This window comes from Macrobrachium rosenbergii, chromosome 56 (genome assembly GCF_040412425.1).
Source record: "Macrobrachium rosenbergii isolate ZJJX-2024 chromosome 56, ASM4041242v1, whole genome shotgun sequence".
Lineage (NCBI taxonomy): Eukaryota > Metazoa > Arthropoda > Malacostraca > Decapoda > Palaemonidae > Macrobrachium > Macrobrachium rosenbergii.
The window spans coordinates 44921608-44940775 of NC_089796.1; the positions used below are offsets into that span (position 1 = coordinate 44921608).

Sequence of the window (19168 nt, forward strand, 5' to 3'; positions counted from 1 at the left end):
AAACCTGATACTTCCAAGCCGTTGAGAAGGGCTCCCCAACCCAGATCTGACACATCGGAGTACAACGTTAGGTTGGGATTCGCAGGAGACAGTGACATCCTTGTTGCACATCTGTCCTTACCAGCCACCAATGAAGATCCTCCTTGATTTCGGGGGCAATTCTGAAGATGAAAGAATCTGGAAATATCTTTCTCCGCCACTTGGCTTTGAGATAGAACTGAAGGGGTCTGATGTGTAGTCTGCCCAGAGGTACAAACTTCTCGACTGACGACACAGTTCCCACAAGACTCACCCAAGAGTTGGCCAAGCAGGAAGGAAGACACGAATTCTTGAACTTTCGAAATGCAGTTGCAAATCCTTTGTTCAGGTGGAAAAGCCTGAAAAATGACATTTTTATAATAAAATAAAGTTTTATATATACTCACAAGTAATTACTTTGCTATAGTTTCTATTAACCAGCAGCTAAAAATTTTGAAATTCACAGGTCGTGCTATTTTGTTTGGCTAGGTGACTAATCCCACCCACTTTCAGGGTAAGAGAGGAACAACTAGCAAAAGTGTTCAATTTGTTTTTGCCATAATGTTCATGTGAGGGGAGGAGGGAGGGCTCCAATCATGTACTTAATTGGTAAGTATATATAAAACTATTGTATCATAAAAATGTCACTTTTTAGCAAGTAATTACATTGCCTATTCCCACATTGACAGAAGGTGGGATGCATAAACAAATCTACCCCAAACATTAATAATGGTAGTAGCAGTGGCTCGTGCGGGAAACTTAGTCCTTTTGGTGGATTGAGCGATAAGGTCCTGTCAACTTCTTTTGTAGCTCTACTGAAACCCGTTCCACGGTGTCCTGCGGGAACAGACTACAGGCAGTCGCCAGTTATTGGCTGGGGTTCCTTTCTGAGGGTGTGATGATAACCAAAAATCGGCAATTTTCAGGGCCTTTTCAGCAATTTCCGGGGATTATCGGCACCAAAAAGCACTGATTTTCAGTTATCAATGCCAATAAGCGGAAATCAGCGATTTTCAGTGCCAAAAATTGCCAATTTTCGTCACTAAACAAACGCCATAAAACCAGATCGCTGTTAACTGAGCCCGCCATTAACGGGGACTGCCTGTATTCTTGTCCAGGGGGCAAAAAGCAGAGAACACAGTGATGGGGTGACTCCCTTTGCCGTGAACAAGCACCACAAATCTCGTTTTTTAAGGACTCCTGTTGTGAAGATGGTCGCCAGCTCTAGTGCCCCATCTCTTACAGCTCTGTCAGCGCACGCCAGAACTTACAGCCAGTCCGATGTGAAGTTCTCTTGAAGGGACATACAATCTATTTTCTTAGCCAGAGCCCCCACCGTCCAATCCAGAAAACTGAAGACCTTGAAGACTTTAAAGATATCTTTAAGCAGATGGTCCAACTCGAAAAGGTGAAGAAAATTCTGGCCAAAGAGAAAGTGGAACAGGAAGCATCTGTGATACTGGAGAAGTCCCCTTGAGAGGAGGCAGAAACTCCCAAGGATGGAGCTTCTCCAGTTGCATATGACAGATACAGTAAAGCCACTGTATTCACGAGGGATGCGTAACGCATCCTCCCTCAAATAGCTAAAATCCACGAATACTTAAAACCCCTCTAAAAGCCTTAGAACTGCCCATTTTGATAGTTTAAACACAAGAAAATCCCTCTAACAATGCTTATACCTGAGTATTTTAATAGTTTTATCACAAAAAGTGCATTTAGTCATGAAAATTATTTGAAAATACAGTATTCAGTGAATATTTCTTGGTGAAAAATATCGCAAATACGCGAATTTTCTGCGAATGCAAATAATGGTTGGATACGTTCCACATAGAAATCCGTGAACATGCGAGTCCGCGAATCGTGAGAATGCGAATACAGGGTTTACTGTACTTCTGCCTTATCAATCGAGAGGGGAGGTGAACAGAACACCGCTTTCCCGATATCTCTCTTTCTGTTAACCAGGCGTCCATGCTGGTGAATGATTTCTTCGAAGACGAAGATAAAACCATACGTGGAAGTCTGGCAGTACCTGGAGGTTGTCGCTTCAAGAAGGCCGACCTTGGAGACGAAGGGACGGCTGGAGAGAAGAATGACAGGTAGCAGATCAGGAAAAATCAGCAGCGCTGAGTAGTTAGATGTAGGTCGCTCCTCTACTACTGGTTCCTCGACGGAGGAAGCGGGTGATCCTGGGGGGCCCATGGTTTCTTGCACTACCGGAGTTGGCTTTTGAAGAACGCTCAGAACTTTGTCAAGCCAGAGTTGAAGCGGTGCCAACGAAAGATCTTGAGCAACAGAGGGAAATTCTCCTGAAGAATCAGGTACTGGAATCTCTCCCTGCAGGGCTGCGTAGATGCTAGAAGTTGGGTGGACTTCGAGGGAAACGCCCACACACACTGGACGCATGGACGTTGGGCGCCCACTTGCTGTTGGAACAGACACTGAATCTTTCAAGGCAGCTGCACTCTTAGCGGACACTTGGCACCCAAAGGATGGGGGCTCAGTGAGTTGATGTTCAAACTCAGAGCGATCATACATGGGATCTTCTAATTTGGAACGATTGGAAACTGGGCGCCCACGAACTAGACAAGCAGACACTGAATGCTTGCGTGACGGATGCTTGGACGAAGTGTGCTCATACGATGGGTGCTCGAGAGATGATAGCTCAGACAATAAACAATCTTTAAGTTGGCGCTTACACGCAACACTATCAGACACTGGGTGCTTGGACACTTCATGCCGATGAGCTGGACTGGCAAACACTTTTGGGGTCGGAATGCACTTTCGCAACTGAATGGGTGTAAGAATCTCTCACTGGTGACTCCCAAAAGCTACATGAAGGGAGAGGGCTACATTCTCTCTCTACAGCTCGCTTACGAGACAAGGGCGAATCTGTTTCCAAGGAAGCGCCTGACCTTTTCAATGACCTAGAAACTTTCGCAAAATGACCACTGTGCTTTTTGGATGCTGGAGAGTCTGAATCACTTGATGATAGGGCATGTAAGTCCATTCGGACGCCTTTCCAATGGCGTTCCTCCGCTGCCTGGGATTGGCGGGCAACAGTCTCAGATGAGGCCACGACTGCTCGTGGGCAAACCCCACTAACCTCCCTTGGACTGCCAGTTTACTTCCCCCCAGGTAAGCATGGGGAGTTCAGCAGGGACCTTGGTCTAGGAGCATTGGTGGAACGAACAGCTGCCCCCTCCGCTGACACTGCACTCGACACTACACTTAAATTTTGTCCATCAGGACCTTCACAGAATTCCCAATCTGGGAAACGTATTCACAATTAAATTAAATTTTTTATCTACCCGTGCTTCTAAGCTGGCAATGGCATTGGGTTCAGCAGAATGAGAGCTAGGTAATGGAGTGACAGGAAAAGCTGGAGGACTGGAAATGGGAGAAAAAGCTGTCACGTTGTTGAAGGGATAGGCAGAATAGCAATAGCAATATCAACTCCTGGAGAATGACCTGTACTAGCGGAAGCCTTAGCTTCAGCCCTAGCTGAGCTTTCCTCAGTCGGTCACGCTGTAATTTATCTGTGTCTGTAAAGTCTTCCACTCCCCCTTATCTCAGTCCTTACATTTTTCACAATCAAGCTCAGGAGAGCAAACTTGCTCCCTACAAGAAGTACATGCAGTATGAGAGTCATATTTTGTATAAGTGAATTTAGTTTTGCAGCCTCTGCTGCAATACCTAATGCTAGACAAACTAGAGTCGGACATAAGTAAAAAATCCAATCAAGATAGCCACAATCAAAAATATATTCCAGAATTGTAACTAAGCTAAATAGCTGCGCTACCAAAAGCAAAGAGTACTTCACCAAAAGACGGTCTCCGACCATCTGGCAAAAATTAATCAAGAGCTGCTAATATTATTACCAGTGTTAATGTCATTAGCTGGCAGAAACGAATTGAGCTCTTTAGCTACATTGTACTTATTCTTCCCCGAGAGTGGGCAGGACAGTATACCTACACCCAAAACAAGAGAGTGCTACTGTGAATTTTGAATTTTGTGCTGCTGCATAAAGTAGAAACTATAGCTATGTAATTATTTGGTAAGTTACTGATATAAAATTTATAGTTGTATGGTTCAGATTTTCCTGAATCAAATTTCAGTCATTTCAGAATTCCTAATTCTTTCAGAATTCTGGAGAATAATTGTTAGGGCTGAAAACTTTAGAAAAGTGTTTTCCTAGCTCATTGGCAACTTCAGTGGGCTCTGTGATTAGAGTGTCATTTATTTTTAATGAGGGTAATGGTGACGCAACAAACTTTCCACTCCATTTCCTTATTTTGCACCATACCACTCTTAGTGGGGTCTTGGAGTTTATTCCAATAAATAAAGACAACATTCTCTTTTGACTTTCTTATAAAAGCGCTGCTGCTTGGCTAAAGCACATTTGTAGATTAATTTAGACTGAGGGGAGCCACTAGTTTTACAACGTCTGTAGCACTTCCTAGTCACTTTCCTCAGAATACCACGTCTTATTCCACCAGGGAACTGATGGCCTACAAGGTTTGTCTTTTGTTTTTGGAATCAAGCCTTCAGCACTCTTCAAAGTAGATTCAATAAAGTAATCATAGGCATCTACATGAGAATAGAAGGACTCAAAACTCCCTATCTAGATTGACACCCTTACTGAATTTATCCCAGTCTGCATCCTCTACCTTCCACTAAGGTAAAACTTCAGATAGAGCATTTAGAGCATATTTCAAATGGATCGATCAGGTAGTGATCACTTCCATTTACATCTTCATTAACAGACCAATTAAAATCAAGGTGGATACTTGTTGAAGAAATACTAAGGTCCAGTGCAGAGAAATGATTATCATCAATGTTGTGGAAAGTCATCGACCCATTATTATATTGGGTAAAATCATTCCTGTCAATACGGTCTTCAATTAATTTCCCTTTACTGCCTGAAAACCGAGTTCCCCAAAGGGGATTGTGGGCATTAAAATCACCTAGGAGAAGTAAAGGAGCTGGAAGTTGGCTAATTAAGAACTGAATATCTCCAATGTTAAAAGCAAGGTCTGATGGAAGGTATAAGGAGCAGATTGTTATCCTCTTTTCCAAAATGACTGAAATAGTGACAGCTTGTAGAGTTGTATTTAATTGTACTGTGGAGTGCTGTACAGATTTATTAATAATAATTGCAGCACCTCCATGGGCATGATCACCAACTGGGGATATCGATTTAAATATTGAATAACTTAGACCAGGATTATAAGGAGAGTTGCCTAACACTGTTTCCTGCAGGCATAAAATCCCTGGATTGAATTCATACATTAAAACTTTAAGGTCTTCTGTATGGGCTCTGAGACCTTTACAGTTCCATTGAAGAATATCGAGCATGAATGCTAAGGTGGTAAAATGAGCTACTTCCCACTCCTTGGAGGGGAAGCACTGTTCCTAGGGCAGCGTGGGAAATTCTCCTTTATAAAAGATTGTTTTCTTAACCCCTTTTCATCTGAATTAGAGTCCACGGTCTTTGGCTGATCTTCATATTTTTTATTATGAACCTGATGTTCAGAATTTCTACAGTAAACCCCCATATTCGTGGTCTCACTATTCGCAGATTTCTCTGTGGAACGTATCTACCCATTATTTGCGGAAAATTCACCCATTTGCAGTATTTTTCACTGAGAAATATTCACTTACTGTATTTTCACATCATTTTCATGACTAAATGCACTTTTTGTGATAAAACTATTAAAATACTCAGGTATAAGCATTTTTAGTTTTTCTTTGTGTTTAAACTATCAAAATAGGCAGTTCTAAGTGTTTTTAGAGGAGTTCTAAGTATTGGCAGATTTTAGCTATTCGAGGGGATGTGGTACGCATCCCCCGCGAATACGGGGGGTTTCCTGTACTGTGCACCACTAATCCTATTTGTCGTAGGGCGGCAAGACTGAATTGAACTCAGATGTTTTTGTTCTGAATCTACTTTTGGAACCACCTTTCTAGGAGGAGACATCTCTTCCAAAACACTGAACCCACTTGAAGTTTTTATTGTAAAGCTATTATTATTTGGGGAAGTATTTCTTGTGCGGTTCTTGTTAGTTGTAATTATAGTTTTGTTATTATTTTTGTTTGTGGCTGTGACGACTGAAGGCTCTGAACTAGCTCTATCTAATTGGGATTGCTCCTTTAGCTTATTTTTGTTTGAAGTATTTTTAGAACATCTTCCTGAATTACTGGCTGATTTTGGCACATCAATTTTTGGAGATGAACTGGCAGTTATCGTAGAGGTGGCATTTGTATCAACTTTGGCAGATGAATTTTCTGTGCTTTTGGAAGTACAATTTTTGGTACAGGCAGTCCCCGGTTATTGGCGGGGACCCGTGTCTGAGGGTGTGATGATAACCGAAAATCGGCAATTTTGGTGCTTTTCACCAGTTTAGGTATTATCGGTTAATACCCAATTATTGGCGCCGATAAATACCGGAAATCGTTTTCAGTGAAAATTGGGCGATTTTTGTCGCTATCAGATAAAACCAGATCACTGTTAACCGAGCCGCCAAATTAACCGGGACTGCCTGTATTGATTGCACTTGGAAAAAGTTTTCACCAGTTTTATTTTCATTATTATATACAGTCTGAGGAATAGCAGATTTGTGATATCTGCTATCAGATGCAGTTATTGGTGGCCTTACATTGATGGAATTTTCCATAAGTTTTGTTTGCCCCCATTACCATGCACTTTGCTTCGCTAATGCTGGTATGTTCGTTGTCAACCACTGCCAACACTTCTTGTTCAAATCTATATCTGGGGCAAGCCCTAGAATTTGGAGTGTGATTACCCTTACACAGAAAATAGCATCGGGCTGCTTCATACTCCTCAAAATTACCGTGCTCTGCGGAGCACACAAGACATCTTTTATTGTTATCGCAAGAGTTTTGATTGTGGCCATATTCAAAGCATTTGCAACACTGTTTGGGATTTCTTTTATATTTTCTTAACCTGCATCCTCTCATGGCCAACAATGATGGTATTAGGTAGGTAATTGGAGGAGAAGGTCAAAAGGATGGCTGCATTCCCACCCAGTTTTTTTACATGAGATATACAAGGAGGACATCGAAGGAGAATCTCCTCCTCTTTAAAAACATGCAAGTCTTTTGAGTAAACTACCCTTTTCAGTGTGTTAAAGTATCTGTGAGATCAAATGCAGTCAATATTTCCACTTTCAGGAGGTTTAAAATTATATAGCAGAATTGCTTGAGTCTCATTACCAGCTTTTATTATAAGGTTCTTTCCACAGCATTTTAAATTTCCAATGGGAATGGAACCAACCTTGCTCTCAATACATTCAGCGGCTTTTATCAAATTTTTCCCTCCCTCCTTGTAGATAGCAACATGCCATAAAGGGGGAGAAAGAGCTCTGGTACATGGGGCTGGTCTTCATTGTGCCTCACTAGCTTCCAAGGGAAAGGAAAATTTAACAAAAGCAGAAAATGAATGCTTATCTTTTTCTAGAAATAATTTAATTCTTCCCACTTTGCCAAATTGTTTTACTACACTGTATAAACATTCATAATCTAATGACAAGCCTACATTAGTGCAATAAAGGACCCTATTATTTGAATCAAATCCACCAGATTTACTAACGCCCTGGTGTCTCAGCGTTTGGTTCTGTCCAATAGCCACACTCATATCCATGTTCATGCCAGAAGTTGCTGCTAGTGCCGTTAAGCCATCGGATCCAGGGGAGGGAGAACTAATAGCCAATTCCATAAATTTAAACCAGTCCACATGCAGAAGTCCAAAAAGTGCACACCTTACACCCAAGAGCCCCCGCACAGACCCCAACAGCACATCAGAAAGGGAAAACCAGGCAGCTTCTACTGCCCAGCTTCCCCACCCCAACACACTGCCAAAGCCTGCAAAGAGACCCCAAGATGCCAAGCATCCACTCATCAGACCACCACACACAAACCGGCTCATCCACCCACCCAAAACTGCTTGGTTGTATCAAGAAAGTATCGTGGATCAGTCAGGTATTTGCATTCTCCACCAATGATACAAGTGAGAGTTGACTCCCAACAGTCCACCCAATATCCTACCCTTTCAGGATGGCACCAGTATGCTTGCAGTGGCCCAGGTATAAGCCAACCCGCCTGCTGGGAGTTCTGCCCCCATTAATGGGGACTGACTCCCCACTCCAAACATACTGGTGGGCTTCCGGACCAAAGCCAGGCGTCCCACCTCCAAAAACCAGCCCCCCCCTCCGGATTCCAATGAGCTGATCCCCGGAGATGGTTCCAACCCCCAAACCATATCGGGTGGCGACTCAACCACCACAACTCCCACAATTAGCTTGGAATGCGAACCCCTTCCAAAAAACGATCCCTTCTCAGATTCACCTAAGCAGTAAAATTTTGCATATGTGGAAATGTCCATTACATTTAAACCAAAAACTACGTAGGATGATTCGTCAGGCCCCGGGCCCAAGGGCCTGGGTCCCTTACCCCCTCACCTCATCAAGGCGTCCTACTCAAGGGGCAGGTGAGCTGGAAGCCAGGGTGGCACTAAAAAATGAAGAATGCTTCACGATTTGCATATCATCCTTGTGCGGGGGCCATGCTAATCTCCTCAGTATCGTTCCAATTTTAGTATATACATATATACTGTCAAAGCAAGTACTGGAGCACGGTTCTCAGCCATCAAGAACCTCTTCTCTTCCTAAAGCTCATCAGAACCAAAACATTAGGCAAAATTTCTCTCCTATTACATTCCTGCCCTTACACTTTTTCAGTTCTGCAAAAGAAAGTGTGATAAGTAGATGTTTAATCTTGAATGCAAATTCGTTACAGTAGCAAAAAAATTTATGAACTTGAATCATCTTAAAAATAACAAAAGAAAAAACTATCCTAAACGCTTTCAGCTTGAAGGCTACTCAAAAAAAAGTGGTAATACTTCACCAAAATCCAGTTATAACTGGAAAGTAATGAACACAGTTGCTGCAAGTACTTGATGTTTACATCAAGCACGGCAGAAACAGAATGAGCTTGTCTGCTAAGTTGTTCCTAGTATTCTCATTAGTGGGCGGGACTGGTCACCTACCACGAATTTTGAATTTAAGCTACCGTGCTACTTAGAAACTATAGCTATGTAATTACTTGGTTAGTTACTTATAAAAAATGACACGTTTGTTTATGATATTTTGATCCACCTTAATGTTATCAACTTATGTATGAAGTGATTGAAACAATAGTTACACTTTTGAATAAGTGCAACGCAATTTGCTAATGCTGCTTAGGGTTAATTTCCAGAGAGAGGAGATGAAGAGGGAAGGAGATAGGTTGAAATTTTGAAAAGATTCTGGAGGGTCATAAGACTTTTGTGTTATTGATGATATGCACTATTTTGATATATTTACAAGACAAGGATACTATACTCTAGTTGAAAATTAAAACTTCACTATAGAAATTAGGCTAGTGTTGTATATACGGTTGTGAGGAAATTGACATAAAAGCATTTGATACATTTTTGCATATCGTAAGAGTTGAAAATTAATTGAAAATTGAGCTCTATAATTTAAAATACAGTTTTACTAATTACTAATACAGGCAGTCCCCCGTGATCAGCAATCCACTTTTACAGGCCTTATCTAGCAACGAAAATGATATTTTCATAATAAAATAAATTTTTGAACATACTTACCTGGTAGTTATATATATAGCTTAAGTCCATGACGCGTGGCAGAATTTCAAAGCTCGCGGCAATCGCCGTGGGTAGTCAGGTGTACCAGCTGTGCGCCCTCTACCCAGGTACCTGTAACCATTCCAACTATTCCTCAGATCCTCCATGCCCCTAGTCTCTAGAGGGGAGGAGGGTGGGAATTTAATTATATATAACTACCAGGTAAGTATGTTCAAAAATTTATTTTATTATGAAAATATAATTTTTAAACATCTGACTTACCTGGTAGTTATATATATAGCTGATTGACACCTTTGGTGGAGGGTCAGAGACAGCCAACATCGTTGGAATTTTGCTTAAGGGTTAATAAACCAACTTAAGGTTCTTACCTGGATTAAGGAAGCTGACTTCAATGAACTCCCCCTCATTATGTCTGCTTTCCTTAAGAGGTCCAGCGATCCACCCAGGGGGCTGAAGACCTCTAGGAGCTGCCAACCGGTGTACCAACCTCTATGTGACAGACAACCTATAATACCCTTGTTCCGGGCGCCACCAAGGAACAAAATGACCACCTGACTAAAATCAATGATTGTGGAAGACTGTGTCCAATCTCCACAAACAACCATAAAATTTCAACCATTCCAAGGCAAGAATCAAGGGTATTGTTTTATGGGATTGCAGGGGTAGTCCCTTCTCCCACTACTGAGTTAGCTGCTATAAATGGTCCCAGTGTATAGCAGTCGTCATAAAGCGTTTGTACTTGCTTCAAGTAGTGTGAGGCAAACACTGACTTGCTTCTCCAGAAGGTAGAGTCCATGATACTTTGTAGGGACCTATTCTGTCTAAAGGCTACAGAGGTTGCAACTGCCCTGACCTCATGGGTTTTAACCTTTAGAAACTTTAGGTCCGCCTCACTACATTCTGAACGAGCTTCCCTTATCAACTGTCTTATGAAAAAGGATAACGCATTCTTTGACATTGGCAGAGAGGGCTTCTTAACTGAACACCAAAGCGCCTCTGACTTGCCTCGTAAATCTTTCGTCCTTTGCAGGTAAGATCTCAGAGCTCTTACCGGACACAGGACTCTCTCTAACTCCTCACCTGCGATCTCTGCCAGATTCGTAATCTCGAACGCCTTGGGCCAGGGTTGTGAAGGACGTTCATTCTTAGTTAAAAACTCAAGTTGTAGAGAGCAGATAGCTTTGCCGTTCCTAAAACCGACAGTTTTATTGAAGGCATGTACTTCACTGACTCTTTTAGCTGTTGCTAAACTAACCAAAAACAGAGTCTTCATGGTGAGATCTCTAAATGAAATCTCTTGCAAAGGTTCGAACCTATCAGACATGAGAAACTTTAGGACATCGTCTAGGTTCCTCGCTGGTGAGTTCTGTCTTTTCTCCTTATTAGTCTCGAATGATCTGAGAAGATCTTGGAGATCTTTATTGGCAGACAAATCCAAGTTTCTGTGTCTGAAGACAGCTGCCAACATGCTCCTGTATCCCTTAATAGTCGAGGCTGAAAAGTTACGTCTCCTCTTAAGATAAAGAAGAAAATCCTCTATCTGGGTCACAGAGGTACTGGAAGAGGAAACGGAGTTGTCCTTACACCATCTTCTAAAAATATCCCACTTGGATTGGTACACCTTGATGGTAGATGACCTCCTTGCTCTTGTGATCGCTCTAGCTGCCTCCTTCGAAAAACCTCTAGCTCTTGCGAGTTTTTCGATAGTCTGAAGGCAGTCAGCTGTAGACCTTGGAGGTTTTGGTGATACCTTTCCAAGTGGGGTTGTTTGAGTAGATCTGGTCTTAGAGGCAGACTTCTCGGTGTGTCCACCATCCATTCCCGCACCTCTGTGAACCATTCTCTTGTCTGCCAAAAGGGGACCACTAGAGTCATCCTGGTGCTCTCGTGGGACACGAACTTCTGAATGACTTTGTTTATAATCTTGAACGGGGGAAAGCGTAAACATCTAGCCTGGACCAATCTAAGAGGAACGCATCTATGTACGTTGCCTCGGGATCTGGTACAGGAGAACAGTACGTCTCCATCCTTTTCGTTTGTGCTGTGGCGAAGAGGTCTATGCATGGACGTCCCCAAATCCGCCACAAATCTCTGCAAACGTCTTGATGAAGAGTCCATTCTGTTGCCAGGACTTGACCTTTCCTGCTCAGACTGTCTGCTCTCACATTCCTTTCCCCTTGAATGAATCGTGTCAATAAAATCATGTTCTTCTCTTTCGCCCAGAGAAGGAGTTTCCTCGATGTCTCGTACAATGACCTGGAGTGGGTTCCGCCTTGTTTGTTGATGTAGGCCAACGCCGTCGTGTTGTCGGAGTTGACCTGCACGGCCTTGTCCCGAACTGAGTGCTCGAACTCTTTGAGGGCTAAAAAGATTGCAGTCAGCTCCTTTTGATTTATGTGGAGCTTCTCTTGCCCTCTGGTCCAGGATCCTGATACCTCCATCTTCCCCAGTGTTGCTCCCCACCCCGAGTCCGACGCGTCGGAGAACAACACTAGGTCTGGGTTCCTCTGTTTTAATGAAAGGCCTTCCTGAAGCTTGACGGGGTCGTTCCACCACTGAAGGCATTGTTTCATCGTCTCTGAAATGGGGATACACTCTGTCTCTAACCTCTCTTCTCTGCTCCAATACCGAATGAGGTGGAATTGAAGTGGGCAAAGGTTTAGTCTTCCTAAGGAAACAAACTGCTCTAGCGAGGAAAGGGTCCCCAGCAGACTCATCCATTCCCTCGCTGAGCACGTCTGTTTCCCCAGAAAGTCCTGTAGTTTTACCAAGGCCTGTTCCATCCTTGATGGTGACGGAAAAGCCCGAAAATCCCGAGACTGAATCCTCATCCCAAGGTACAGGATCTCTTGGGATGGGGTTAGTTGCGACTTCTGTCTGTTCACCAGAAGTCCTAATTCCTCTGATAAACAGATTGTCGTTTGAAGATCCTCCAGACAGCGATTGAAGGAAGGAGCTCTGAGGAGCCAGTCGTCCAGATACAGAGAGGCCCTGATGCCTCTCGTGTGCAGCATTCCCGCTACATTTGACATCAGTCTCGTGAATATTTGGGGCGCAGTGCTTAGGCCGAAGCAAAGAGCCCGAAACTGGAACACCTCTTCTTTGAAGACGAATCTCAGGTATTTCTTGGAGCCCGGGTGGATAGGGATGTGGAAATATGCATCCTGAAGATCCAAGGAAACCATCCAGTCGTGTTGTTTGACTGCTGCTAACACTGATTTCGTTGTCTCCATGGTGAACTTCGTCTTTTGTACAAAGACGTTGAGGGCACTCACGTCCAGTACTGGTCTCCACCCCCCTGAGCTCTTGGGAGCCAGGAAAAGTCGGTTGTAAAACCCCAGAGAATCCAGATTTCGTACTCTCTCTATTGCGTTCTTCTGCAATAATATAGATACTTGCTGTTGAATCGCCTGTGCCTTGGATTCATCTCTGTATCTGGGAGACAGATCTATCGGTTTGTCTGCCAAAGGAGGCTTTCTTAGGAAAGGGATTTTGTACCCATCCTTGAGTAGTTGAATGGACCAAAGGTCCGCTCCTCTTTTCTCCCACACCTGCCAGAAGTTGGACAGCCTGGCACCTACCGCTGCTTGCAGGAGAAGATAGTCAGGTCCTGCTTCTTCCCTGTCTAGAGCCTCTTCTCGTTGTCGTCTTCTACCCGCCCTAGCGGAACCTCTACCGGAGGGCCGACCACGAAAGGGCCTGAGACACCTGAAACACAGGAGCCTCAGCCTTACTCTGTTTAGTGATGAAAGTCGTTGGTAGGACTTTTCTTGCTGTTTTAGATATCAGATCTTGCATGGTTTTCTGGGCCAAGGATGAAGAGACCTCTTTTACTAATTCTTGAGGGAAGAGGTTAGAGGAAAAAGGGGCATAAATCAGTTCTGATTTTTGACTGGCATGACCCCATTAGCCAGGAAAGAGCAAAGATGGGCCCTTTTCTTCAGGATTCCTGCTGAGAAAAGAGCAGCTAATTCGTTGGCACCATCTCTGAGTCCTTTATCCATACACGACATCAGATATACGAGTTCTTCGGTGTCAGTCGTGTTGAAAAATTCCATCTTCCTTCCTAAAGCTCCCAGGGTCCAGTCCAGAAAATTAAAGACTTCAAAAGCCCTAAAAATTCCATTGAGAAGGTGGTCCAACTCTGATGTTGACCAACAAAACTTCGTTTTATCCATGGCCACTCGACGAGAAGAGTCAACAAGATTCGAGAAGTCTCCCTGGGAAGATACAGGTATTCCGAGGCCGAACAATTCTCCAGTTTGATACCAAACGCTAGACCTCAAAGCTAGTTTGGCTGGAGGAAAAGCAAAGGCTGTCTTTCCTTGTTCCTTCTTCGAAAGCATCCACTCATTCATAACTTTAAGCGCTCTCTTGGACGAGCGGGATAAAACCATCTTCGTAAATGCTGCCCTCTTAGACGCCTTCCCAAGAGTAAATTCTGAAGGCGGGGAACGAGGAGCAGTCGGGATAAAGTTCTCTGGAAAAACTTCCGAAAATAGCTTCATAAGTCTTTTCAAGTCTGATGAAAGTTGATGGCCTTTAATATTGTCTTCGTCAGAAATCTCTTCAATAGGATCCACAGGAGAATGCGGGATATCATCATTCTCTTCTTCCGATTGTCCGAAGACCGAAGTAGCGACGTCTTTCAAAATATCATCTTGACGCTCAGCGTCCTGGCGTTCAGTCTCTTGACGCCTGGCGTGTTGGTGTCCATCTTCTTGAAGCTTAACGTCTTGGCATCCAGCCTCATGATGCCTGACGTCCTGGCGTCCAACTTCTTGACGCCTGGCGTCCATCTTCTTGAGCAACTTGCGCGTCCTGGCGTCCAGACTTCTGACGTTCGTTGTCCCGCCAAACCTTAAGGTCACTTGAGAACTGGCCGCCTGTGCGACATCGGTCAAAAGCTTCCTCAGGCTGACGTAGAATGATCGGAACCTCTTAAGTTGGAGAAACATTCTCCCTACGTTCGCTATCCTGCCGCACCCTGAAGTCACTTGAGAACTGGCCGCCTGTGCGACATCGGTAAAAGTTTCCTCAGGGTGACGTACAGCCATCGGTGGACGAAAATCTGCATCTGTTTTTTCTGCAGGCTGCAAGACTTGAATCAGGGAAGAGAGTTTCTGTTGCATGTCTTGAATTAGACTGATTTGCGGAGCTACCTGGTGTTGAGGATCAACAGGGGGAGCCGCAATATCAGCTACTAATTCTTTTCTCTCGTTGAAACGTTGGAAGTGACATTCGGGGGCGCTTCCGATCTCATTTCGTCTTCAGCGGAAGCAGACAGCCGCCGTGCGACAATATACGCCTGCTTTTCACCGAGAGCAATCGTCAGAGCTAAGAGGGGAACGCTCTGGACTGCTCCAATGACTACATCCTGGGTAGGAAGCGTCACTTCCCGACGCCGCTCCACAGAAGAAAGTTCCCTCTTGAGGGGTCTAGACTCGGATGTATGACGCCAGCCCCGTCTGGGAACTGCGTCTTCTGATGAGGACGAAAACACTTTAACCTCGCCTTTCCTATGGCGAGGGCGAGCGTCCTGGGAAGCGTCAACAGGTACGCTCGAGGGGACGACTGCTCGGTAGCTAAAGCCTCTCGCCTCCCTTCGTCTGTCGACATTCCTTCTCACAGAGGTTGGAAGAGGTCTAGGACTAGGAGCACGACAGGACCGAGCAATCGCACCCTCCACAACACTTGCACTTTTATTTTTCTCACTAACACTTGAGTGTTTAAGATCTCTCACATTCGACCATAAATCCTCTCTGTCTCTTGCGAGGGATTCTACCCTTTGTCCAAGGGTTTGAATGGCCGTTATCATATATCATATCCTTCAAAGTTGGCTCATTATCAGTATCAGTGGGGGGGTCTGGAACTACCACTACTGGGGAAGGAATAATAGGATTGTTAATAAGAGGAGAATTGTCAACTCCCTGACTATCTCTCGAAGAGCGAGATCTACTACTCCCGGCTCTTCTGATCCTATCCCTTTCAAGCTTCGAAACATAGCGATAGTAAACCATCCACTCTTTCTCTGATAAACCCAAACATTCATCACATCTGTCCTTTAACTCACAATTCTTACCTCTGCAATTTACACAAATCGAGTGGGGATCTAACGCTTTTAGCAAGCCGGGTTTTACATCCCCTCACACACATTCTCACACTCGAAGCAGAGTCAGACATCTTGGAAAAAGGAAAATCGTAAAGAGAGATCAAAACAAGCAAGGGTCAAAACCAACAATATCTAAAAGAGTCAAGAAAATCCAAAGCAAATCCAAAAACCTCTGCGAAAAACATGGGCCAAACGAGCGAAATTCCTAACGATGCAACCGGTACAGCGGCAGGGAAGATCTGAGGAATAGTTGGAATGGTTACAGGTACCTGGGTAGAGGGCGCACAGGTGGTACACCTGACTACCCATCGGCGATTGCCGCGAGTTTTGAAATTCTGCCTCGCGTCAGGGACTTAAGCTATATATATAACTACCAGGTAAGTCAGATGTTTAAAAATCGGCAATTTTCAGTGACAATTTCCGATTATCGCCACCAATTTTTGGGTATTGGCGATTTTCGCTTATCACATCATCAGAATGGAACCCCAGCCAATAAGCGGGGACTGCCTGTACCTCTATTTACCTTCATTCATATGGATATATACATTCAAGAATATATTTTAATAATTACAGAATTGGTTCACCAGTTTTGTGTAATTTTCTTTGGCCCCTAAAAAATATCTTGGCCCCACCTAGCGCCCCCTCCCCTCACTGATGCAATGCCAGCTACGCCACTGGATACAAATCAACATGCACTGACCCCGGTACCATCTCTGGGCGTTGATGGGTCAAACACATTTTGGCATGGATATGACATAACTAAACTTTCGCTTGACCTAACCCTACCTAGGTTGCTATTCCCAGAGAGAGAGAGAGAGAGAGAGAGAGAGAGAGAGAGAGAGAGAGAGAGAGAGAGAGAGAGAGAGAGAGCACTGAGGTGACTTACAGTTCTTATAGGGCTGGCCTGAAGGATTAGATTAAAATACCAAGTCTAGGCCTTAGGCCGAGCACTATGACCCAGTAGATCACAGTACAATGATGAACGAATTAAAATGAAATTAAAAACTGCACACAGGCACAAGCTCTCATACTGGAACACATAGGCTACATACAATAAATACAATTACTCATGCTTCCTTGCATGCATAATAAAAAGGTATATTAAAATTCAGAATATAAGTTAAGTAATATTTTAAAATTTTCCTTTTTTTTAATTCAACAAATGCTACAGGGGTTTTTGTGCTTTTATTATTTACTTATTTTTAATTTTATTAATTAAATTACAGTTCCTCATGAACATCAAAATTGGAATGACTGAAAATGTAAAAGATTCGCTGCGTGACAGGTTCACATCAGTGACAACCTTCTAAAATTTGAAAGGCCTTGCTGAAAACAGCACAGTGTCCAGCTTCACACAAATGACCAGGTAAAAAACGTTACATGATAGTAAAACGGAAGGCTAATAGGCTACTGTGGCCTGGTTCCCGAATGTCACCGACTGAGATGCTGACTGCCCTTTGTTATGACATATTTTGTTCTTGTTTATGACACTGACTACCTTTTGTTTGTGTTTGACGTTCATCCTGAAGGGGTTGGTGCTCATAAGCTAAAATGCCATTCGTCATTTTCAGAGTTCTATGAACTCGGCTACTGTGTTTGCCCCTCCCAAAAACCTAGCTTTCCCACTTCCCCATTAGGCGATACTGTTGGATAGCCTCTGAGGGGGTCCAGTATCTCCAGCCTAAAACAACACATTTGCTCACAAAATGAATGTCAAAGTGCAAAGCATTAAGACTGACTGCACAATCACGTTTTCTACTGAGGAACACAATTACACTTTTAAGTAAAAACCTACCGAGGCAACAGCCTACATCCCACCCTGCGCCAGGATACTAGGCTAGCCTAGCCTATCAGCGTGAACACTCAGGTTAGGCTAGCCTAGGCTATCAAGTAAATAAACAGCTGGAGGCGTAGGTATTTTACCGAGGCATAGCCTAGCCTAAGCAAATAGGCTAGCCTTGACCAACGACAAGTGAGGAATGAAAGGTGATTGGCAGGGGACGCTTCCTAAAGGCCAGGGCAGCCTAGGGTAGCGTGGGTGGGCAACAAGGAAGGAGGGCCTACTGGCCTGGGCTACTTACTGGCAACGATGTCATCGTCCTTGTTCATCTCGGGCTCGGCTGCTTCGTGCGTGAGACACTTATTGCAGGCGGAATGAAGGCACGGCAAGAGCTTGGGCTCTTGGTCCGCCGCGTTTGCATCACAAAACACACAGTGCACATTCTCCCAACTGAACTGGTCCTCATTTTCAGGCGCCCCCGTGCCAGACACTTTTCCCTCGCCCCCAGCACTACTGGCACTTGAATCGCCCCCACCCCCCTCCCCCTCCCCTTCCCCTTCCTCACTCTCGTTCAAGTCATGACTAGGCCCGCCGCTTTTCACTGGCTCCCACACTTTGAGGGGTCTTGGGTCACTCTGCTCACACTCCATCGTGTTGGGGACGTCCTCCTTGTCGTCCACTAAGGAGGTCTGGGAGGCCTCTTCCTCTTCCTCCTCCTCGTCCTCCTCCTCCACCTCCTCGTCCTCCTCAGCAGGGGCATCTGTTTCGGCATGAGACTGCTCGGCAGCCTGAGGTGTTGCCGTTTCTCCTCCACCTTCTCCCTGGCCTTCTTCAGGAGTCGACTGATGAGCCTCTTCGGCCTCCATGGCCTGTTCCTGGCCATTAGGCCCCGACCCTGCAGCTTCTTCGGCCTCCACTCGCTCTTGCAGGGACACATCGCCATTCGTCGTGGTTGTCGTCTGGTCGGCCTCGACAGTCGGCGCTGGAGGAGGAGGTGGTGGTGGTGGCGAGGCAGGAGGACTGGTCAGCTCCTGTGCAAAGAGTTTCAGAGGTGGGTCGCCCCCGTCAGCGTCCATTCTTTCGTTTGCCGAAGAGTCCCCACCAGACTCGCCACTATGTATGGCCTCCATTTGCACACCAACGAGATTCTCGAGGGCCGATAATGGCCGTATGCCAAGGCCTGGTTCTGCCATGTTTAGGAGAGGGCATTAGATACTAAAGACACACAATTAGATAAAGAGCATCAAAAATCGAACGACGTCAGTAATGTATACTTCTCCACCGACATGTTCTTCTTGTTGTCGTACACTGCACCGAGAGGCATTGTGGGTCCCTTGAGGGACCTGATGCTATTCTCAAAATAAGTATTTCACCCATAAAAAAAGATACGTAGCGCAGTAAACTTCTTTTTATGGATTTAAATAGTAATTATATAAATCACAGTTGACTTAGTTTTCGGTTAAAAACAGTTATTTCACAAAACAAATTCAATATAATCAGAATATGGCAACTAAACACCCCATGAGCGGGACTTTTAACTTGCAAGTTTACATAAAATATGAGCTTCACTTTCTTTAATCAATAACTGCAATAG

The 19168-nt window shown here is 44.4% G+C and overlaps 1 protein-coding gene and 1 pseudogene across 8 annotated transcripts in view; both read right to left on the reverse strand.

Moving 5' to 3' along the window:
* The window catches only part of LOC136836301 (E3 ubiquitin-protein ligase TRIM33-like), a 313581-nt gene extending 294673 nt beyond the window's left edge, over positions 1-18908 (reverse strand). For all 8 annotated transcript variants that reach the window (XM_067100414.1, XM_067100413.1, XM_067100412.1 and 5 more), the window contains exon 1: positions 17876-18908. In XM_067100414.1, the coding sequence (XP_066956515.1) occupies positions 17876-18767 (892 nt within the window). In that variant the 5' untranslated portion in view covers positions 18768-18908. The remainder of the gene's footprint in view (positions 1-17875) is intronic.
* On the reverse strand, positions 8551-8647 carry LOC136836789 (U6 spliceosomal RNA; annotated as a pseudogene).
* Positions 18909-19168: the final 260 nt, after the last annotated feature.